Source organism: Haliotis rufescens, unplaced genomic scaffold (genome assembly GCF_023055435.1).
Source record: "Haliotis rufescens isolate VD_foot unplaced genomic scaffold, xgHalRufe1.0.p SCAF_17, whole genome shotgun sequence".
Lineage (NCBI taxonomy): Eukaryota > Metazoa > Mollusca > Gastropoda > Lepetellida > Haliotidae > Haliotis > Haliotis rufescens.
The window spans coordinates 21,819,951-21,836,508 of NW_025963857.1; the positions used below are offsets into that span (position 1 = coordinate 21,819,951).

At 37.6% G+C, this 16,558-nt stretch overlaps 1 protein-coding gene across 5 annotated transcripts in view; it reads right to left on the reverse strand.

Moving 5' to 3' along the window:
- LOC124133965 (protein naked cuticle homolog 2-like) overlaps positions 1–16,558 on the reverse strand; it is a 116,820-nt gene that overhangs the window by 10,055 nt on the left and 90,207 nt on the right. For all 5 annotated transcript variants that reach the window (XM_046498571.2, XM_046498570.2, XM_046498574.2 and 2 more), the window contains one exon: positions 5,117–5,218. In XM_046498571.2, coding sequence (XP_046354527.1) covers positions 5,117–5,218 — 102 coding nt within the window. The remainder of the gene's footprint in view (positions 1–5,116; positions 5,219–16,558) is intronic.

The following is a 16,558-nucleotide window of genomic DNA, read 5'->3' on the forward strand; positions in this document are numbered from 1 at the left end:
GCAATATTCGAGCTATATGACGGCGGTCTGTAAATAATCGAGTCTGGGCCAGACAATCCAGTGATAGATATCATGAGCAACGATCCACGCAATTGGGATACAATGTCATGCATCAACCAAGTCAGCGAGCCTGACCACTCGATCCCGTTAGTCTCAAATTATGTGAATGATTCAGGTCACAGCTGTGTGGTGATAACTTGCTGTTAAAGTGTTGAATTGAATAAAATTGACAGAATACTTTTCCAAACAAATAACACAGTAGAGTTGCCTGATAGAATCTAAATTTGCACCAAAAAAATAAAATGTAAAATAATCTTGTATGATCCTAAAGGATAAAAAAATTCTGTATTATATACCCCCTTCGGCCCTACCTATATTCCTCCTTAACAAGGCCCCAACTGTGGATGACCAGTCTACTCCCACGATTCCCTCATCCTGTCTCCCAGCCAATCATATGTGAGAAGAGGAACATCAGGGAATACAAGGTATTTGATAGTGTTGATGTTCTTCACCCTACATGTGATAACAGTTGGACCTGGCCTAGCCTTCTACAGACAACCCCACCAGTTGAGATATACAAGCTGACCCAAGTCTTCTCACTCACATAGCAGAGGGAGCCGTTCTGGGTTTCCTACAGCACTTGGAATTGTAATCGGTTTCTTATGTGTTGATGTTGAGAGACATATGCCGATGGGTTGATAATCTGATTAACACTTTCATTGCTGCATTTAATTACACTCTGTCGGAAACAATTACACTTAATTATCCAATGTGAATTACAGTTAGTTATTGCTTGACAAAAAGTGACAAATTTATCCAAAGTTTCTAGTATGTTGTTTATTTGTTGTTTTAAACTGCAGTTAGCGAGCAACATAAAAGCTATATCGTGACTGCCTGCATACAGTCGAGTATGGCCAAGGCCCGCCAGTGGTTGATGGCATAATGTACACCCTACACCTCCAGACTACAACACAGATTTAAATAAACACAATAAAATCTTAATGAACCCGTAATCCTTTTCTTAGTATGAAGGATAATAATTATTAATGGCTAATACCTTTCTGTGTGACAAACAAGAAAATGTGAATTTAATAATCTTATTAAATTTATTCTATTACTACTACTACTTTTAATATGACAAGGCCAAAAGAATAAATATTGAGAGTCTGATTCAAAATTGGTGTTGCACGATATGTTGGACAATATTTTGACTTATTTTAAAAAATTCTGTTTGGCTAATACAATATGTCTACCTGTTTTTGATATACACGAAAAAAACGTAATAGAAAATATTTGGCACAAAGAACCATGGTAGTTACAGTACCATGACAAATACAGTATGCTGTTGTCTTATAAAACACAAGCCCAAAATACATAATTTTCTTCAACTGTTCCAAACTCTAGCATTATTTGTTAACCAATTTGTGTCTACACAATTACCATGACGATTTGTTACACACAAGAGTAGAGCCGCTTGTGAAGCTTACTGGACCTTACTTTCCACTAATCAGCCATTTGAATCCTGAAAGCGCCAATCTCGCCTGGACACTCCCAGTTTCAGAACATACCATCAAACAGACCTTATGCAGTGAAACACAAGTTTAAATCTTAGATCCCCAGTGTTTATATTCTATTCAGTTGATATCCGATTCCTGATCTGTGTGTCTAAAAGCCAAATCCTATAATATATCAGTTTTAACTTGGTAAGCATGAGTGCGAACTGACAACGAAGGCCTCTTACTTCAAACACAAATGGAGAAGAAATGTGAGCATTGCTATCCTCGCAGCAGATGAGGCGATTTGGTGCAGCCAAAGAACATATTTGCAGTCCATTTTGGGGGTAATTTAGGGTTATTTGGAACATTGCAAAGAGACGGGGACGATAAGGGGTATAACAAAGTCGGACTTTGTGATCGCAGGAGAGATAGCTTGCAGCATGCTTCATTTCTATTTGACGGAGGAGTAACCATTTTATCCTGCCAATGTTTCCGCCCAATTTGCAGCTGAGTTGAACCGGCCATCTAAGCAGTAGTGCCGGTCAGATAACAAGTTGTCATAATGGAAGGAAACCAATCTTGTTTTCGTTGAACATCTTAACAAGGAGTTAATCCTAGACTAAACTTAAACCAGACTGTTACTCAAATAACAATCCAAAATGAGCATGTTTGGAACAAAAGCAAGAAGCAAGACTTTCACAGGTCTCGAGATGGTCATGTCTAAAGCTGTTCCTGTTCCATAAAAAAATCTTAGCTGTAAGGTGATTGTAACTCCCACACTTTAACATAGAATTACGACGTTTTTCTACTATTAAACAAAGGGGATTATCTCAAGACAGTATTGTATGGTAACAGGAATTTAACAAGATGTCAACCACAACATACTTATGTCTGTTCAAGATTTCATAGAAAATAGTGGAAGGTTAATCGACCTCATCTCTTTGCAATGTTCGAATCAACCTCCGTGGTCCAGTGGTGGAGCGTCTGCCCGGAGAGCGGAAGGTCCGGGTTCGATCCCCGACCGTGTCATACCAAAAGACGTTAAAAGATGATACTTGTTGTTACCCTGTCTGGCGCTCGGCATTAAGGGGCTAAAACAAGGACTGGTCGGCTCGGAGTCAGTATACTGTGTCTGAGTGGGGTATTCATGTTAAACTGCGGCATGGTATCTCAGTTAGCTAGGGATCAGTCCCGACTAGTACAAGCAGCCACACACACGTGCATGCACGTCGCTATATAAGTGCAATAATCTTGGACGCAACGTTAAACCCAATTTCACCTCACCTCACATTTGCAATGTTTCAAAGTAAAGCTATACATGAGGATGGTTTACACTGAGTTTTGTTTGTATGTTTGTTGTTTAACGCCCACACAGCAATATTCCAGCTATATGACGGCGGTCGGCAAATAATCGAATCTGGACCAGACAATCAAGTGATCCTCATCATGAGCATCGATCCTCGCAATTGGGACACGATGACATGCACCAACCAAGTCAGTGAGCCTGACCACCCGATACAATAATCTAATATGCATATGACTGTAGTCTTGTTAACATGAGTGGTCACCCATATAATTTGTATTGTTGCTTGGCCTTAAAGTTTTGATGTCAACACAAACACAATTATGTGTAACAAGGAGCTTTATTTACATAAGCCAGTCAGGCCTGTTTACCCAACACTTCCAGTAAAATTGAATAAAATATGTTAAGCTAATTTTCTGTAATGAACACGGCCTTGATTAGACTTGACTTCCAGTGTGTGACATCAGCAATTTTTACCTCACCAGTCCCACAACAACAGCTTCAACAGCTTCTATTTGATGAGTCCTTCCATAATATAGATGGCTACATCAGATGAGTCCTTCCATAATATAGATGGCTACATCAGATCCTCCAGCGAGTACCAACACTAACAAACCCCAGAGGTTTACATTGTAATTTGCTTCCTATCAATATCCCTTATACCCAAATAGGAATGATCAGCTACGCCAAATTTGATATGAAGACACATTATCTGGAGAAAGTTGTAGCAATATCCATCCTTTGATATTATTCTCTCCTGGGTAAAGCTGTCTTTATGAAGCTCGTTATCAGACAAACTCGTTTACTGTATTTCCCAACCTAGTATTTGGATGAAAGCTTACGGGATGACAATTAAGTCCTTGCTAGCCAGAAGAATTACTGGTAACCCATTCTATGTGTTGTACTTTGTTATTCTTGATGTGAAAGAAGCTGTATTCGTCTTGTCTGGTCGATGGTACTGCTTTGTGTCTACCAAACAATATGTGAATACAAAGTGGATTTTATTCTTTGATCTTTTAGGCCTCTTAGCACATACTGGAAGTAATCATAGTATTAAGAGATTATACCTGTTGTAACATACAGTACTTTGATCTCAAAGATTTTCTTTGATATCAAAATAATTATCGTAATAAAAAAAAGGAGATATGTTTACCAAAAAACTCACTGGAAAACGTTTCTAAAATTTCAAAGGAAAGGGTCGGATTATCAAAAATAATAATGAATTTGTGAGATTGACTGTAAAATAGAAATTAATTGTTTTTATATATCAGAGTTCTTTGACATTTGATAAATCTTTGAACAACTTGAAACATGACATAAAAAATAATAATCATTTCTGTTACCGCTGAGTACAAGTATGTAAACCTGATCTTGCTTCAAATACTACAAAGGCTTCTGCAACACTCTCGCCTCCTAATGTAAAGTGTTTTCATTTTTACATCAAATTGGTGAAATATTCCATCTCGGAAACTAAACACTTGATATTAACTTTACATCAGCACTGGTACATTTCAAACAACACCAATTGTAGACTCGATTATTTACAGACCGCCGTCATATAGCTGGAATATTGCTGAGTGCAGCGTTAAACAACAAACAAACAAACTTAAAGGTTTGAGAAGAATTGCTTTCAAAAGGAGTATTTTTACTCATGTATTGTTTCTGTCTGAATACACTTTTTTCTCAAAAAAGAAACTGTTTGTGCAATCTCCTTACTCAGTTGCTATTTTTGACTTGATGTGAGAGATATACACTTTGACATAGTCTGCTACTTCATCATAAGCAAGTCTAGATCAGCAGACACACCATTCTTTTGTAGGGACAACTTGTTCTCAATTTATATCATCTAATAATTATGATTTAAACTAATAATCATTTCCTTAGAGACTTGTGCAAGTCTATTCTCAGCATGGTGGAAGTGACTTCATTTGGCAATGCTTGGTACGTTGAGTATGGTTTTATGCGGCTTTTAGCAATATTCCAGCAATATAATAGCAGGGGACACCAGAAATTGACTTCACACACTGTACCCATAGGGGGAATCAAACCCGGGTCTTCTGCGTGAAAGTTGTAACCACCAGGCTACCCAACCACCCCTTGGTACTTTGAAATTTGTCAGATCACGAAATAAAACCAGAATAATTCTCGAGATTTCTGAGCTCTAAATTGGACGTTACCCAGACAAGAAATCATTCATTCACATGCATCAGACCTCACACGCATCAGACAAGTACAAAGACGGATCATTGTTAGTGGGACAGGGAGCTCGTTGCAAGTGAATGAAGTTAAAAACAACACATCAGCACATCGTACATACCTCTTTAGTGATTCTGCCATGCCCGTCAAAGTCGTATAACGTGAAGGACCATTCTTGTTTGGAATTTTCAGAGCCCTCAAACTGCACCCCGCATTCAAACTCCTGAAACATGGAACGGACATGATTAAGTTCAAGTTTGTTGGTTATGTGAGCTCATGACTGCAGCTACAAGCACTTCCTACACACTGATTGATGACACTGAGCAACTGTGCAACAGAAAACACTCGGGACTTTGCAGAACAGGGAAACTTTAAAAATTGAAGCATTTCACACCCAAGTCCTGTTGTCTGCTGAAGGCAGATGTAGCAGACGGCAGCACTGAAGCAGACGGCAGTTGCCATTTTGTTGTGAATGGAGATGGAGGGCTGCCCAGTCATTAGACACAGCAATTAAGGAGTTGAATCACAAGTAGCTTTTGTCAAAATTGAATCATATAACATTTCTATCAAAAAATTAAAAACATTCAGCATTCAAAATTCTCCTGTAATGAGTGCACAGTAAATACAGAGACTGTTATTAGTCATCAAAGAGAATTATATAACATTACAATCACCCATTCCCGAGGCAGCAGTCTCTGTACATTCACATACCGTGGAAATATTTGAATGGATAAAACCATAAAATAATAAATTTTACAACTGATATTGAAATAAAAACCAAACTGGTCCCCTAATCTTAAAAAAAACAAAGGTCAATAATCCTGATAAAGAACGGAGAATATTGTCTTACAAGTAAAAGGACTATTCCTCATCAAAGGTTTAAAAAACCCAGTAGAGTGTTGCTGTTATGGGGGCTATAAATGCATATGTACTGACCAGGGAAATACATTATGGCCATGTGGGGATGGGCTCCCTTAGTCACAAGCTGGTCACGCTCATAAAACCAATTATTACCAACTCGGATGATTAAATAGCCTAAAACGAGGAGCCCCACTGATAGAATCGAAGGCATGTATGGACGCTGAATAAATCAGATTCAGCAGGAGAAATGACCAACTCTGGCCAACTGAGCTGGTGAAAGGACCTAATGACCCCTAATTCTATGGGCACTGGCCCCATGCTGGGCCTGCAGCCATTATACAGCCACCATTACAATCCTGCAGTAACTGTGGCAATTCCGCAGTGAAGATGGGCTCTGGTCATTACACTCCCCTATTTCACAGGTCTTTATGCCTGTTTTAGTCAAGTCCTCCGCCTAAATCTAATTACATATGGCCGGATCATGGTGCTGAGGAGTATGAGTCACTATCTAAGCCAGTCCATATTTCTCCCTTTCCGGCACACTTGCATCATTGTCACACTATACCCGAACGAAGGTCTGCCTCGTTGGAAACACCTCCATCAATCTGCCCTCCTCTCACACACAAACAACACTCTGTTAAATTGGATTAGGTCAGGATCTTTCAAATCTTAAACGAATCAGACACCAAATTTGTTCATTGCTGCCATTGTAGTAAAAGAACAATGGGTGATAATCTGACAATTATTATTGTGTAATGCAATAATTGACCTAAACAGCTATTGCATGATAAATCACAACATCTCTTTCTTCTAGTCTGTAAATTTACATAAAGTAATTTTCCTTGAAGTGCTATAAAATACCCTATGTCTTAATCACACAAATGAAAATTGTCATGTGACAAATTAAATATTTTATGACTTGCAGCTTGTATTTGAAGAACAAACATATAATGAAATTCCCTAACATTAAACATCTTTACAGCAATGATAGAATGTAACAATTTCAACACAATCCCAAATGAACTCAAAAGCCATAATTATAACTTCACATAAGCCATAAATCACTTGCGACTTCTTTTGGCATCAATCACATTCTAAAACTTATCTTAAAAATACTTAACTATATTCATCAACGTTCTGAAAAGGGTTTAAATTTTAACGAGAAACGTTTCGATTTTCAATATGTGAACCAACTGAATTGAACCTCTCCAAATATACTACTAGCCAGACAACCTATTCTTGTTTTGTCCATTAAGTCTATATATACCAGGATACATCTTTGACTGATGTACTCCATTAAGCCAATTTCATCTAGATATCATCAGTAAAGTCTGTTTTTTAAGCGTATCATACTACATAAAGCATAACTCTCTTTTGTAGTCTTCTTTCAACTTCCTCTACATGAGCAGAGTTCAAAGTTTCTGTATCTCAGTGCTGGCAATAAAACAACATGGCAGCCTTCAGAACTGTTTTCCCCTTCGGGGGATATTCTTGTGTTGTGCAGTTTACGACTATTTGCCTCCAGCCCAATGGAAGCCAAAACTCACAGATAACCACATTAAAGCACAATTATTCACTAGCCAAATATGAATTGCTCATATGCAAATAATGCAAATCACAGATATAAAAACATTACGAGATTACAAATTGCAGCCAAATTTGATTTGGAAACTAAAACTATCATAACTACTTGCTAAATTTTCTATGAAGATTTATTCTTATTAATAGATAATCACTTAGATTGTTACGAATCACAGGTATATGATTGAGCTAATAAAAAAATTATCACACTAAATATTTCCACCCATACAAATCATACAGCAATATTTTTTTACATTTTCAAAAATAAGATTGTTTATATTGAAAATAATGTTTAAATGTTCGCGAAAATTTCTCCAAACAATTCCACTAAGAACCAATCACATGACGGCAACTTTCAACTGAATCAATTCTAATTAGTGTTTTTAATTAGCATAATTTCTGCTCCATAAACAGTGGTGCGGTGAGCGTTATTCTCTGCCTGGAACTAAACAGTCGTAAATTACATCACCGAAGTGAATCAGTGAGACCTGCCTCGGGGCGCACAGGCCACACAATGAAAACATCTCTATCCTCCAGTAACGATGAAAAACACATTTCTCTCGCCTGCCTCTCAGCTCTTCCCCATGAATTATAAGAACGTATAAACCTCGTTGATATTATCAAAATATTTCTTTTCTTCATTTCCTGTTTCAGGTTATTTATTTATTGCCCAGGAAGCAGATTCCAATTTTCTAATGAAACTGGTCCATTTTTCACCAAAGTATTGTAGAAGAAGCAATATTTCTCTCATACGTTACAGCTCTCTCTCTACCCAGAACCCTTTTGTCATAGCATGGGAACAGTGTAGGTTTTGCTCACAAAAAAACATTAAAAAATGTGCTACTACATGTATCCTGATTTGATTAATATGACATATCGGATATCCCACAATCCTCTGCAGAACCTAACATGCACATATCTGCTTCCTACTTCCGTGTAAATATTTATAACATCCAAATTTGGTCTGGGTGAAAGTCACTTCCCCTGCCATTATGATGGGAACTTGAATAGGATCGTGACTGCAATGTATTAATATGTTCTGGACATCTTACTCCATCATGTAGTTAAATTCTAAATTTAAATAGATGATTGACATACAAGCTTAACATTTAAAGATTCATATTTAATGCAAATTTGATATTGTTTAATATGTATTCAAGTTACAGAGATAATTAAATAAAAACATTCTTTGAACAAAATTTTAAAAGTTCTTGATTAAAGTAATTTGACATTCCTACTTTATTTTCGCATTAAGCTAATCTGCGACACAGCTGAAGATGAAACTGGCCCGTATCCCCATACAACTGTTAACTGATCTCATGAATAATGCATATTTCTTTATCAAAACACTGTCATAGCCAATCAAGCATATGCCGTTCCAATTATCATAATTTACAACCCTGGCTGTCTTATCAATCAATAAACTTCAGATGATAAAGACAATCAAACATGTCATTAATCATTCAACGAAATCTAATTTTTTTTTTACACGCTCTGGTTCTGTAGCGTTCAATTTCGGATGACATCATGATCTTGTGGACATTTCACAGTGACCATTTTGGATCGGAAATACCAAGCGATGAGCAAGGGGCCTGCTACGATACATACTGCACTGTCAAGGGTGCTATATTTACTCACCGCCAAAAGAAACGCGAATACCATACGTGTTGGTTATATATATATATATGAAGAATTAATCATATTCAAGAGATATTAGATTAGTTCAATGCACAAACGAATGGAAGGTTGTGTTAACCTATGCTCATGAGGTGAGGTGAAATGGGGTTTAACATTGCGTCCAAGATTATTGCACTTATATAGAGACGTTCATGTACGTGTGTGTTTGTGTGGCTGCTTGTTCTAGTCCGGGCTGATGTCGATTTATAGTGCTAGCTCACTGAGATACCATGCCGCACTTTATCATAAATACCTCGGACAGACACAGTATACTGACTCCGAGCCGACCAGTTCTTGTTTTAGCCCCTTAAAGCCGAGCGGCAGATAGGGTAACAACAAGTATCATCTTTTAACGTCTTTTGGTATGACGTGGCTGGGGATCGAAAAAGGGACCTTCGGCTCTCCGGGCGGACGCTCTACCACTGGACCATGGAGGCGGTCCCTACACTCATGAATGCAGCATGTGACGTCATTGATCCATGACTCGAGATGCACTATTTGTCTCGTGCAGGAGTAGCGTGTAAAGCATGTGTGGCATATTGTGATAAGAATAAAGACACGCTGTGGTAACACTGACGGATTGTAAGTTTTGTCATTAAGTAGTGCACATAAATGATATGATGGTGTATTACAAGGGGTGATATGTTTCTGTATAACAACGGGTGATATGTTTCTGTATTACAAGGGGTGATATGTTTCTGTATTACAAGGGGTGATATGTTTCTGTATTACGTGGGGTGATATGTTTCTGTATTACATGGGGTGATATGTTTCTGTATAACAACGGGTGATATGTTTCTGTATTACAAGGGGTGATATGTTTCTGTATAACAACGGGTGATATGTTTCTGTATTACAAGGGGTGATATGTTTCTGTATTACATGGGGTGATATGTTTCTGTATTACAAGGGGTGATATGTTTCTGTATTACATGGGGTGATATGTTTCTGTATTACAAGGGGTGATATGTTTCTGTATTACATGGGGTGATATGTTTCTGTATTACATGGGGTGATATGTTTCTGTATAACAACGGGTGATATGTTTCTGTATTACAAGGGGTGATATGTTTCTGTATTACATGGGGTGATATGTTTCTGTATTACAAGGGGTGATATGTTTCTGTATTACATGGGGTGATATGTTTCTGTATTACAAGGGGTGATATGTTTCTGTATTACATGGGGTGATATGTTTCTGTATTACATGGGGTGATATGTTTCTGTATTACATGGGGTGATATGTTTCTGTATTACATGGGGTGATATGTTTCTGTATTACATGGGGTGATATGTTTCTGTATTACATGGGGTGATATGTTTCTGTATTACAACGGGTGATATGTTTCTGTATTACATGGGGTGATATGTTTCTGTATTACATGGGGTGATATGTTTCTGTATAACAACGGGTGATATGTTTCTGTATAACAACGGGTGATATGTTTCTGTATTACAAGGGGTGATATGTTTCTGTATTACAAGGGGTGATATGTTTCTGTATTACAAGGGGTGATATGTTTCTGTATTACAAGGGGTGATATGTTTCTGTATTACATGGGGTGATATGTTTCTGTATTACATGGGGTGATATGTTTCTGTATTACAAGGGGTGATATGTTTCTGTATTACATGGGGTGATATGTTTCTGTATTACAAGGGGTGATATGTTTCTGTATTACATGGGGTGATATGTTTCTGTATTACATGGGGTGATATGTTTCTGTATAACAACGGGTGATATGTTTCTGTATTACAAGGGGTGATATGTTTCTGTATTACATGGGGTGATATGTTTCTGTATAACAACGGGTGATATGTTTCTGTATAACAACGGGTGATATGTTTCTGTATTACAAGGGGTGATATGTTTCTGTATTACAAGGGGTGATATGTTTCTGTATAACAACGGGTGATATGTTTCTGTATAACAACGGGTGATATGTTTCTGTATAACAACGGGTGATATGTTTCTGTATAACAACGGGTGATATGTTTCTGTATTACAAGGGGTGATATGTTTCTGTATTACAAGGGGTGATATGTTTCTGTATTACAAGGGGTGATATGTTTCTGTATTACAAGGGGTGATATGTTTCTGTATTACAAGAAGAGATAGGTTCCAGTGTTATTGCACGTCAAGAACCAGTTTCTGTTCCTCATAAAGACAGTACTGCAAAAAGAATGCATCTGAATAGCTTCACACTTTCAACTATAATTGGCCTCATACATAATAACACTTCATTCAATTAGATATTCCCACGGGTTGCTAAACCGTTAGCTATTCACTTTGAAGTGGCCCTGAATATTTTATCATTATAACAGATCTGTTTCTTACGACACTATAGTCGAGCTTGTGAAAAGTTCACCCAAAATAAAATGTCCGCAGCATCCAATGACAGTATCATTAATCATCCTAGTGTATAGTCTGGTAAACTAGGGAAACAGATTTGTTTGAACTTAACATCAAGAAGAATTTTTTAAACATTATCACCGAATCATCTTTAATTCATGACAATAAAATGCAAGGTGATATAATTGTCCATGTGGACGACAAGTTGCATGTAATCATCCAACAGGCTGATCTATAACATTTGTTTCCCAGAATCAATTTGACAGCCTGTCAAATAATTTACACATAGATGCAAAAAAAAAGCTGATTAGCTCTGCGTGTCAGTGGAATTCCAACGATCACACATAGATCAGAATTCCCATTGAAACAATGTACATCCCTAGTTCATGAAGTCAGAGTTGATCAAAGACCCTGTATTCAAACAAATCCATAATTAACGACCAAAAGCCCTTGCGAACTTCTACCATCCATCAACTTGTCACATCAACAGACTCGTCCACAAAAACTTACTTTTCTTTGTATATATGATTTCCTTCGATGGCTCCTCATTTTTTTCGGTTAGATTGGTAGATGTGGACAACTGTTGGCCTCTATCATCCGTCGGCTCATCAGAACCTTAACCCTTGCTATCCCAACTCCTGATATGCTATGACTGATATCCAGCTCCTAGCCACCTCCTCCAGCTCCTCGACCAGCACAATAAAACCACTGGCCCATAGGCAACATCCAGACCAAGCCCCACCCACAGACCCCTGGGAACCATCGTTAACCCTGAGGGTGCTGACTCAACACAATATATTGCATTAAGGCAGGATTAATACACAGGTGTTAATTTCTCTTTGAAATCCCCAGCATGCCCTGATGTAAATCTACATCTAGGAACAAAAGCGTTACACAAGTGCTGCTCTGAAATAACACTACATTATCTCATGTGCAGTATTTAACTTCATCTCTACTCAATACAGATTAATACCATTGTAATTTAGGGCCTATCAACAACAATCCACACAGAAAGCCACACTAATTACGCTCTGTTTGCTATTCTAGACGATGGATGGCCCGTAGGTCTCCTGGATAGATCACAGAACGGACCATAATGCAACATCTCCCCGTCTCAAATCATACTTCGTATATCGGCAAACATTGCGCTTTGTGATAAGGGTTCAATTAGCAAAAACAAACAGTGGACAATCATTCCCAATAGTCTGTTAATATCCTGAAAATAATCATCTAACATCAAAGAGAGGAAATTGAATGACTTGGTCGGCCGGGAATATCAAAAGTCACATTACTGTTAGTTCACACAATATGACGAGGGTATGTTACTTCATATGACAATCAACTTGTTTTCTCAGTCTGAGGCGAATGATTAGCCGTGGTATATCAGTCGTCCACACAATAGCACATCGTAACAGAACAGGCAGGTACACTGCACCTTTGATGTCGGAACAGAGGGAAATAATTCATACTGCTAACACAACAGTCATGCCTTTTCAACGGCATTATAAACCTTATAACTTTTCTGATTAAGTCAACACATTTTCCATGTTTCTGCAAAAGCAACATATCTGCTGGGACTTGGAGCAGTCAATAAATCAATATTTGTGTTGAAACTCTCGTCCAACTAAACGTATGTTTTGTACTGGATATAAATGATTCATTAACATAACGACAAACAATATTATTTCAATACATTCATGTTCTGAAAAACAGATTGAAAGCAGAAATATTTTCATAACAAATATTTTATGACTCACACCATCATAATTTATGAATTAGTTAAATCCGAAGTTTAAATTTCAAAACTGAATAAATCTGTTAAGATGATATTTAAATCCTTTCAAATTGGACTGCACTGCTTGTTTCCCTGGTGCCGGCAGAGGAGCATGCAAAGGTCAACGACAGGGAGATTTGGCAGTGTTTTTATTCCTTCTTACCCTGGTTTAATTGTGCATGTAAGAGTTCGAGAGATCACTCACAGAGAACTAGTTGACACCAGTTAAACAAATCCAATTATACCAATTACAAGTGCTCCCTGACAACTCTCCAGCAGATTCCAAAGGTTGAATAGGTTCTTTTCTCTGTTTCCAGCAGCTTGGGCTTGACTGGCGGTGTTAGTCAATGCAGTTGGTGAATAGGGGGCGCTACCCTCTTCGGTCAAGCAAGTTCCTTTTTGTGAGGTTAAATTTTCGTCATACCATTCATTTGTGAAATCCTTGTGAGCGAAAAGGATTCCATGCAGAATTTTTTAGCAATCATGGCAACCCCACAGTCCTGTCATACTCTTACAGCTTGACTGTGAAATATTTTTTAGAATTGAAATGTATTGTGTAATAAAAGATTTCATAGGCGATATGTTCGTTGATGGATGTGGTTTCATGAATTTTACCTATATTGGGTCCCAAACATGTTGCGTGATGGACAATGTTTAACTAATGAGGACTTTTCCTGAAATGTCTTTCAGAGGAAAATTTCTCAAATAATCTTTCCATTTCTCTTTTGCATGTAATTGTGAAATTCTGAGTACCTAAAGAATGAATTTGTGCAACTAAATTTCATGAAATATGTTATCGTACAAAAACATTGTTAAAAAATATGAAGTAGAAAAAGAAGTGTGCTTCAGATAGTTTCTAGTGCAGCACTCAACATATTGAAAAATCAGGAATTTTTACTTCTCTGTTGGAGAAAACAATTACCTGATGAAAAAAATAGCAATTTATGTGTGAAGAGCTGACTTAGAAATTCTTGAGTGGAGCAGTGTCAGGTTTTGAGATTATATCCCTGTGCTCGCTGTACAGGAAGTGATGAGATCGGAATGTCTTCCCATAATACCCATCTCCAGCCAGGATATATATATCCAGTATCTCCTTGTGAGCAGTTATTTACTGAGCACAGCTGACAGAGGTTTTTTTCTCTATAATACTGCATTATTCCCTAGGATCTATCTCACACTACCTCCAATTCTTTCCCATTCTCCCAAGTACCTTCCGGGTTCCCCTCTCTACCTCCAAATATTACTCACTCCCTCTTATTTCAAATACTTTACTGCTGCCTCTAAATACTGTTCTCCTCTACCTTCAAACACTACCCCAATCTAACTATAAATACTTTCTCCCATATACCTCAAATATATCCCCCTCTAATGTCTCCAATACTTTCCCCTGTCTACCTTCAATCATTTCCCCGTTTTGTGAAGAGTACCTTTAGGATTTCCTAGATATCAAGATGATTAGGTTTTTTGATAAAACATCCAATTGATCAATGAATTCCTAATAAGAGTGAGTTGGGTTTAACACTGCTTTTAACATTATTCCAGTTATATCACGGCGTGTCAGCTTAATGTGGGAGGAAAGCCCGAAGTGATGCAGGTCTTGGACGTTTACCACTTCGGTGAAACCCAAGAGCACGAGTATGGTGCTGACAAACCTAGAAACATAATCAGGGCGAACCGGGATTCGAACCCACAATTATAGGTTACTGGCGTGCCCAAGGGTCGCAACTCTGCACAGCGAATCGCGGCGCCTTAGACAACTTGGCCACACGTGCCCCCTTCCTAACTTCAGTTAAATTTCCAAGTACTTTCAAGCAAATACTCTCCAGAGTGAGTGAGTGAGTGAGTGAGTGCGTGAGTGCGTGAGTGAGTGAGTGAGTGAGTGAAATCTCAGTACGTCATCATTGTCAATACAACTCCCATGGATTAATGGAAAACAAGGGTAGATAACTACGATAGTAATAAGGAAATAGATAAGAGGGCACAAATTTAATAAGAACGAAACTGATAATGGTGAAACGCTCGATTAAACTATACATGCCAGATTTTCTGGGAATAACTTGCCCTGATAACAAGTGTAAGGACTGGCTAGCCTCCTAGTATGTCATGGATACACAGAGAGGCTTGTAACCGGCCTTTAATGAACGCTACATCAATCTTGCTTAAGTTCTCCGAGTTCTTTATAGGATTATTTGCTGTGTGTTTACAAATCCACCTTGAAAAAACGAGGCCAGGCTAGACATCACAGATTTAGAAGAGATTCCACACACATCATATTAAGAATAGGTTGAAGTTTAAAGAGAAATTTGTTCTTGAATTAGGCAAATGGTGGTTCCCAATATCAAAAATCAGATATTCTTTTATTATTTGATCAGTTCAGGAAGTAATACTTCTACAAACCTGTGAAGAGAAAATCTGTTGACCAGAATGTCCATCACACAAACTTCATTTTCTATTTAAATATCAGAACAAAGATTTATCACAGAACATCTGCATTTTTTCAGGGAAAACTAAGTTTAAGCAGTCTTTGATGTTGAATGGCTACAGGAATTATCAGGCCTCCAACAGAGGCGTACATTAGGGCCAGGAAAAACAGCAGATATTAGCATATCAATTTCACAAGTTTTTCTTAACACCGGTCTGATCAGGCTTTTAACTCGGACAACTTGGGTGATTTATTGTTATGTAATCAGCTCCGCGAATGATTAGAATTACTAAGTCATAAAACACACTCTTTAAGCTGCAGAAATATTTTAATAAGTATTCACATGCCCGACTTTATGAGCAGTTTGAACCATCTCAGTTTTATAGTTTTATAAAAACTCTTTTTTAGAAAGTATCACAGCGTAAGATGAACTAAATGTGCCATTTGCTAATCAAATTAATACTCGGCAAAATGCAGACATGTTTTTCATTAAATGGTCTTTAATTTGACAAGCCTTTAACATTTGAACCTATCAATTATTTAGCACAGGATTCCAGTGGTGGCATGTCTAAAACACTAGATACTATTTACAAATACTATGTCTGAAACAAGACTTCTGGTTGTGATTCGGCATGCATCTTGATATGAGATATGATATTTGAACAGCTGAAAGTTGTCAAATCAGGCCATCATGTTTTTCCTAACTTTTGCCAAAAATCAAACTAGACAGACCCATAAACAAGAACACATTATTCTGGCCTTATCCCAGCATTTAACCTTTTTTGATACACAACTTTTGATAATGATCATAAGATATGTCATCCTTTCAAATATACACTCGACATATTATGAAAGTCAGTTTCGTGTATCATGGAAAGACGAAAATATCTCTATC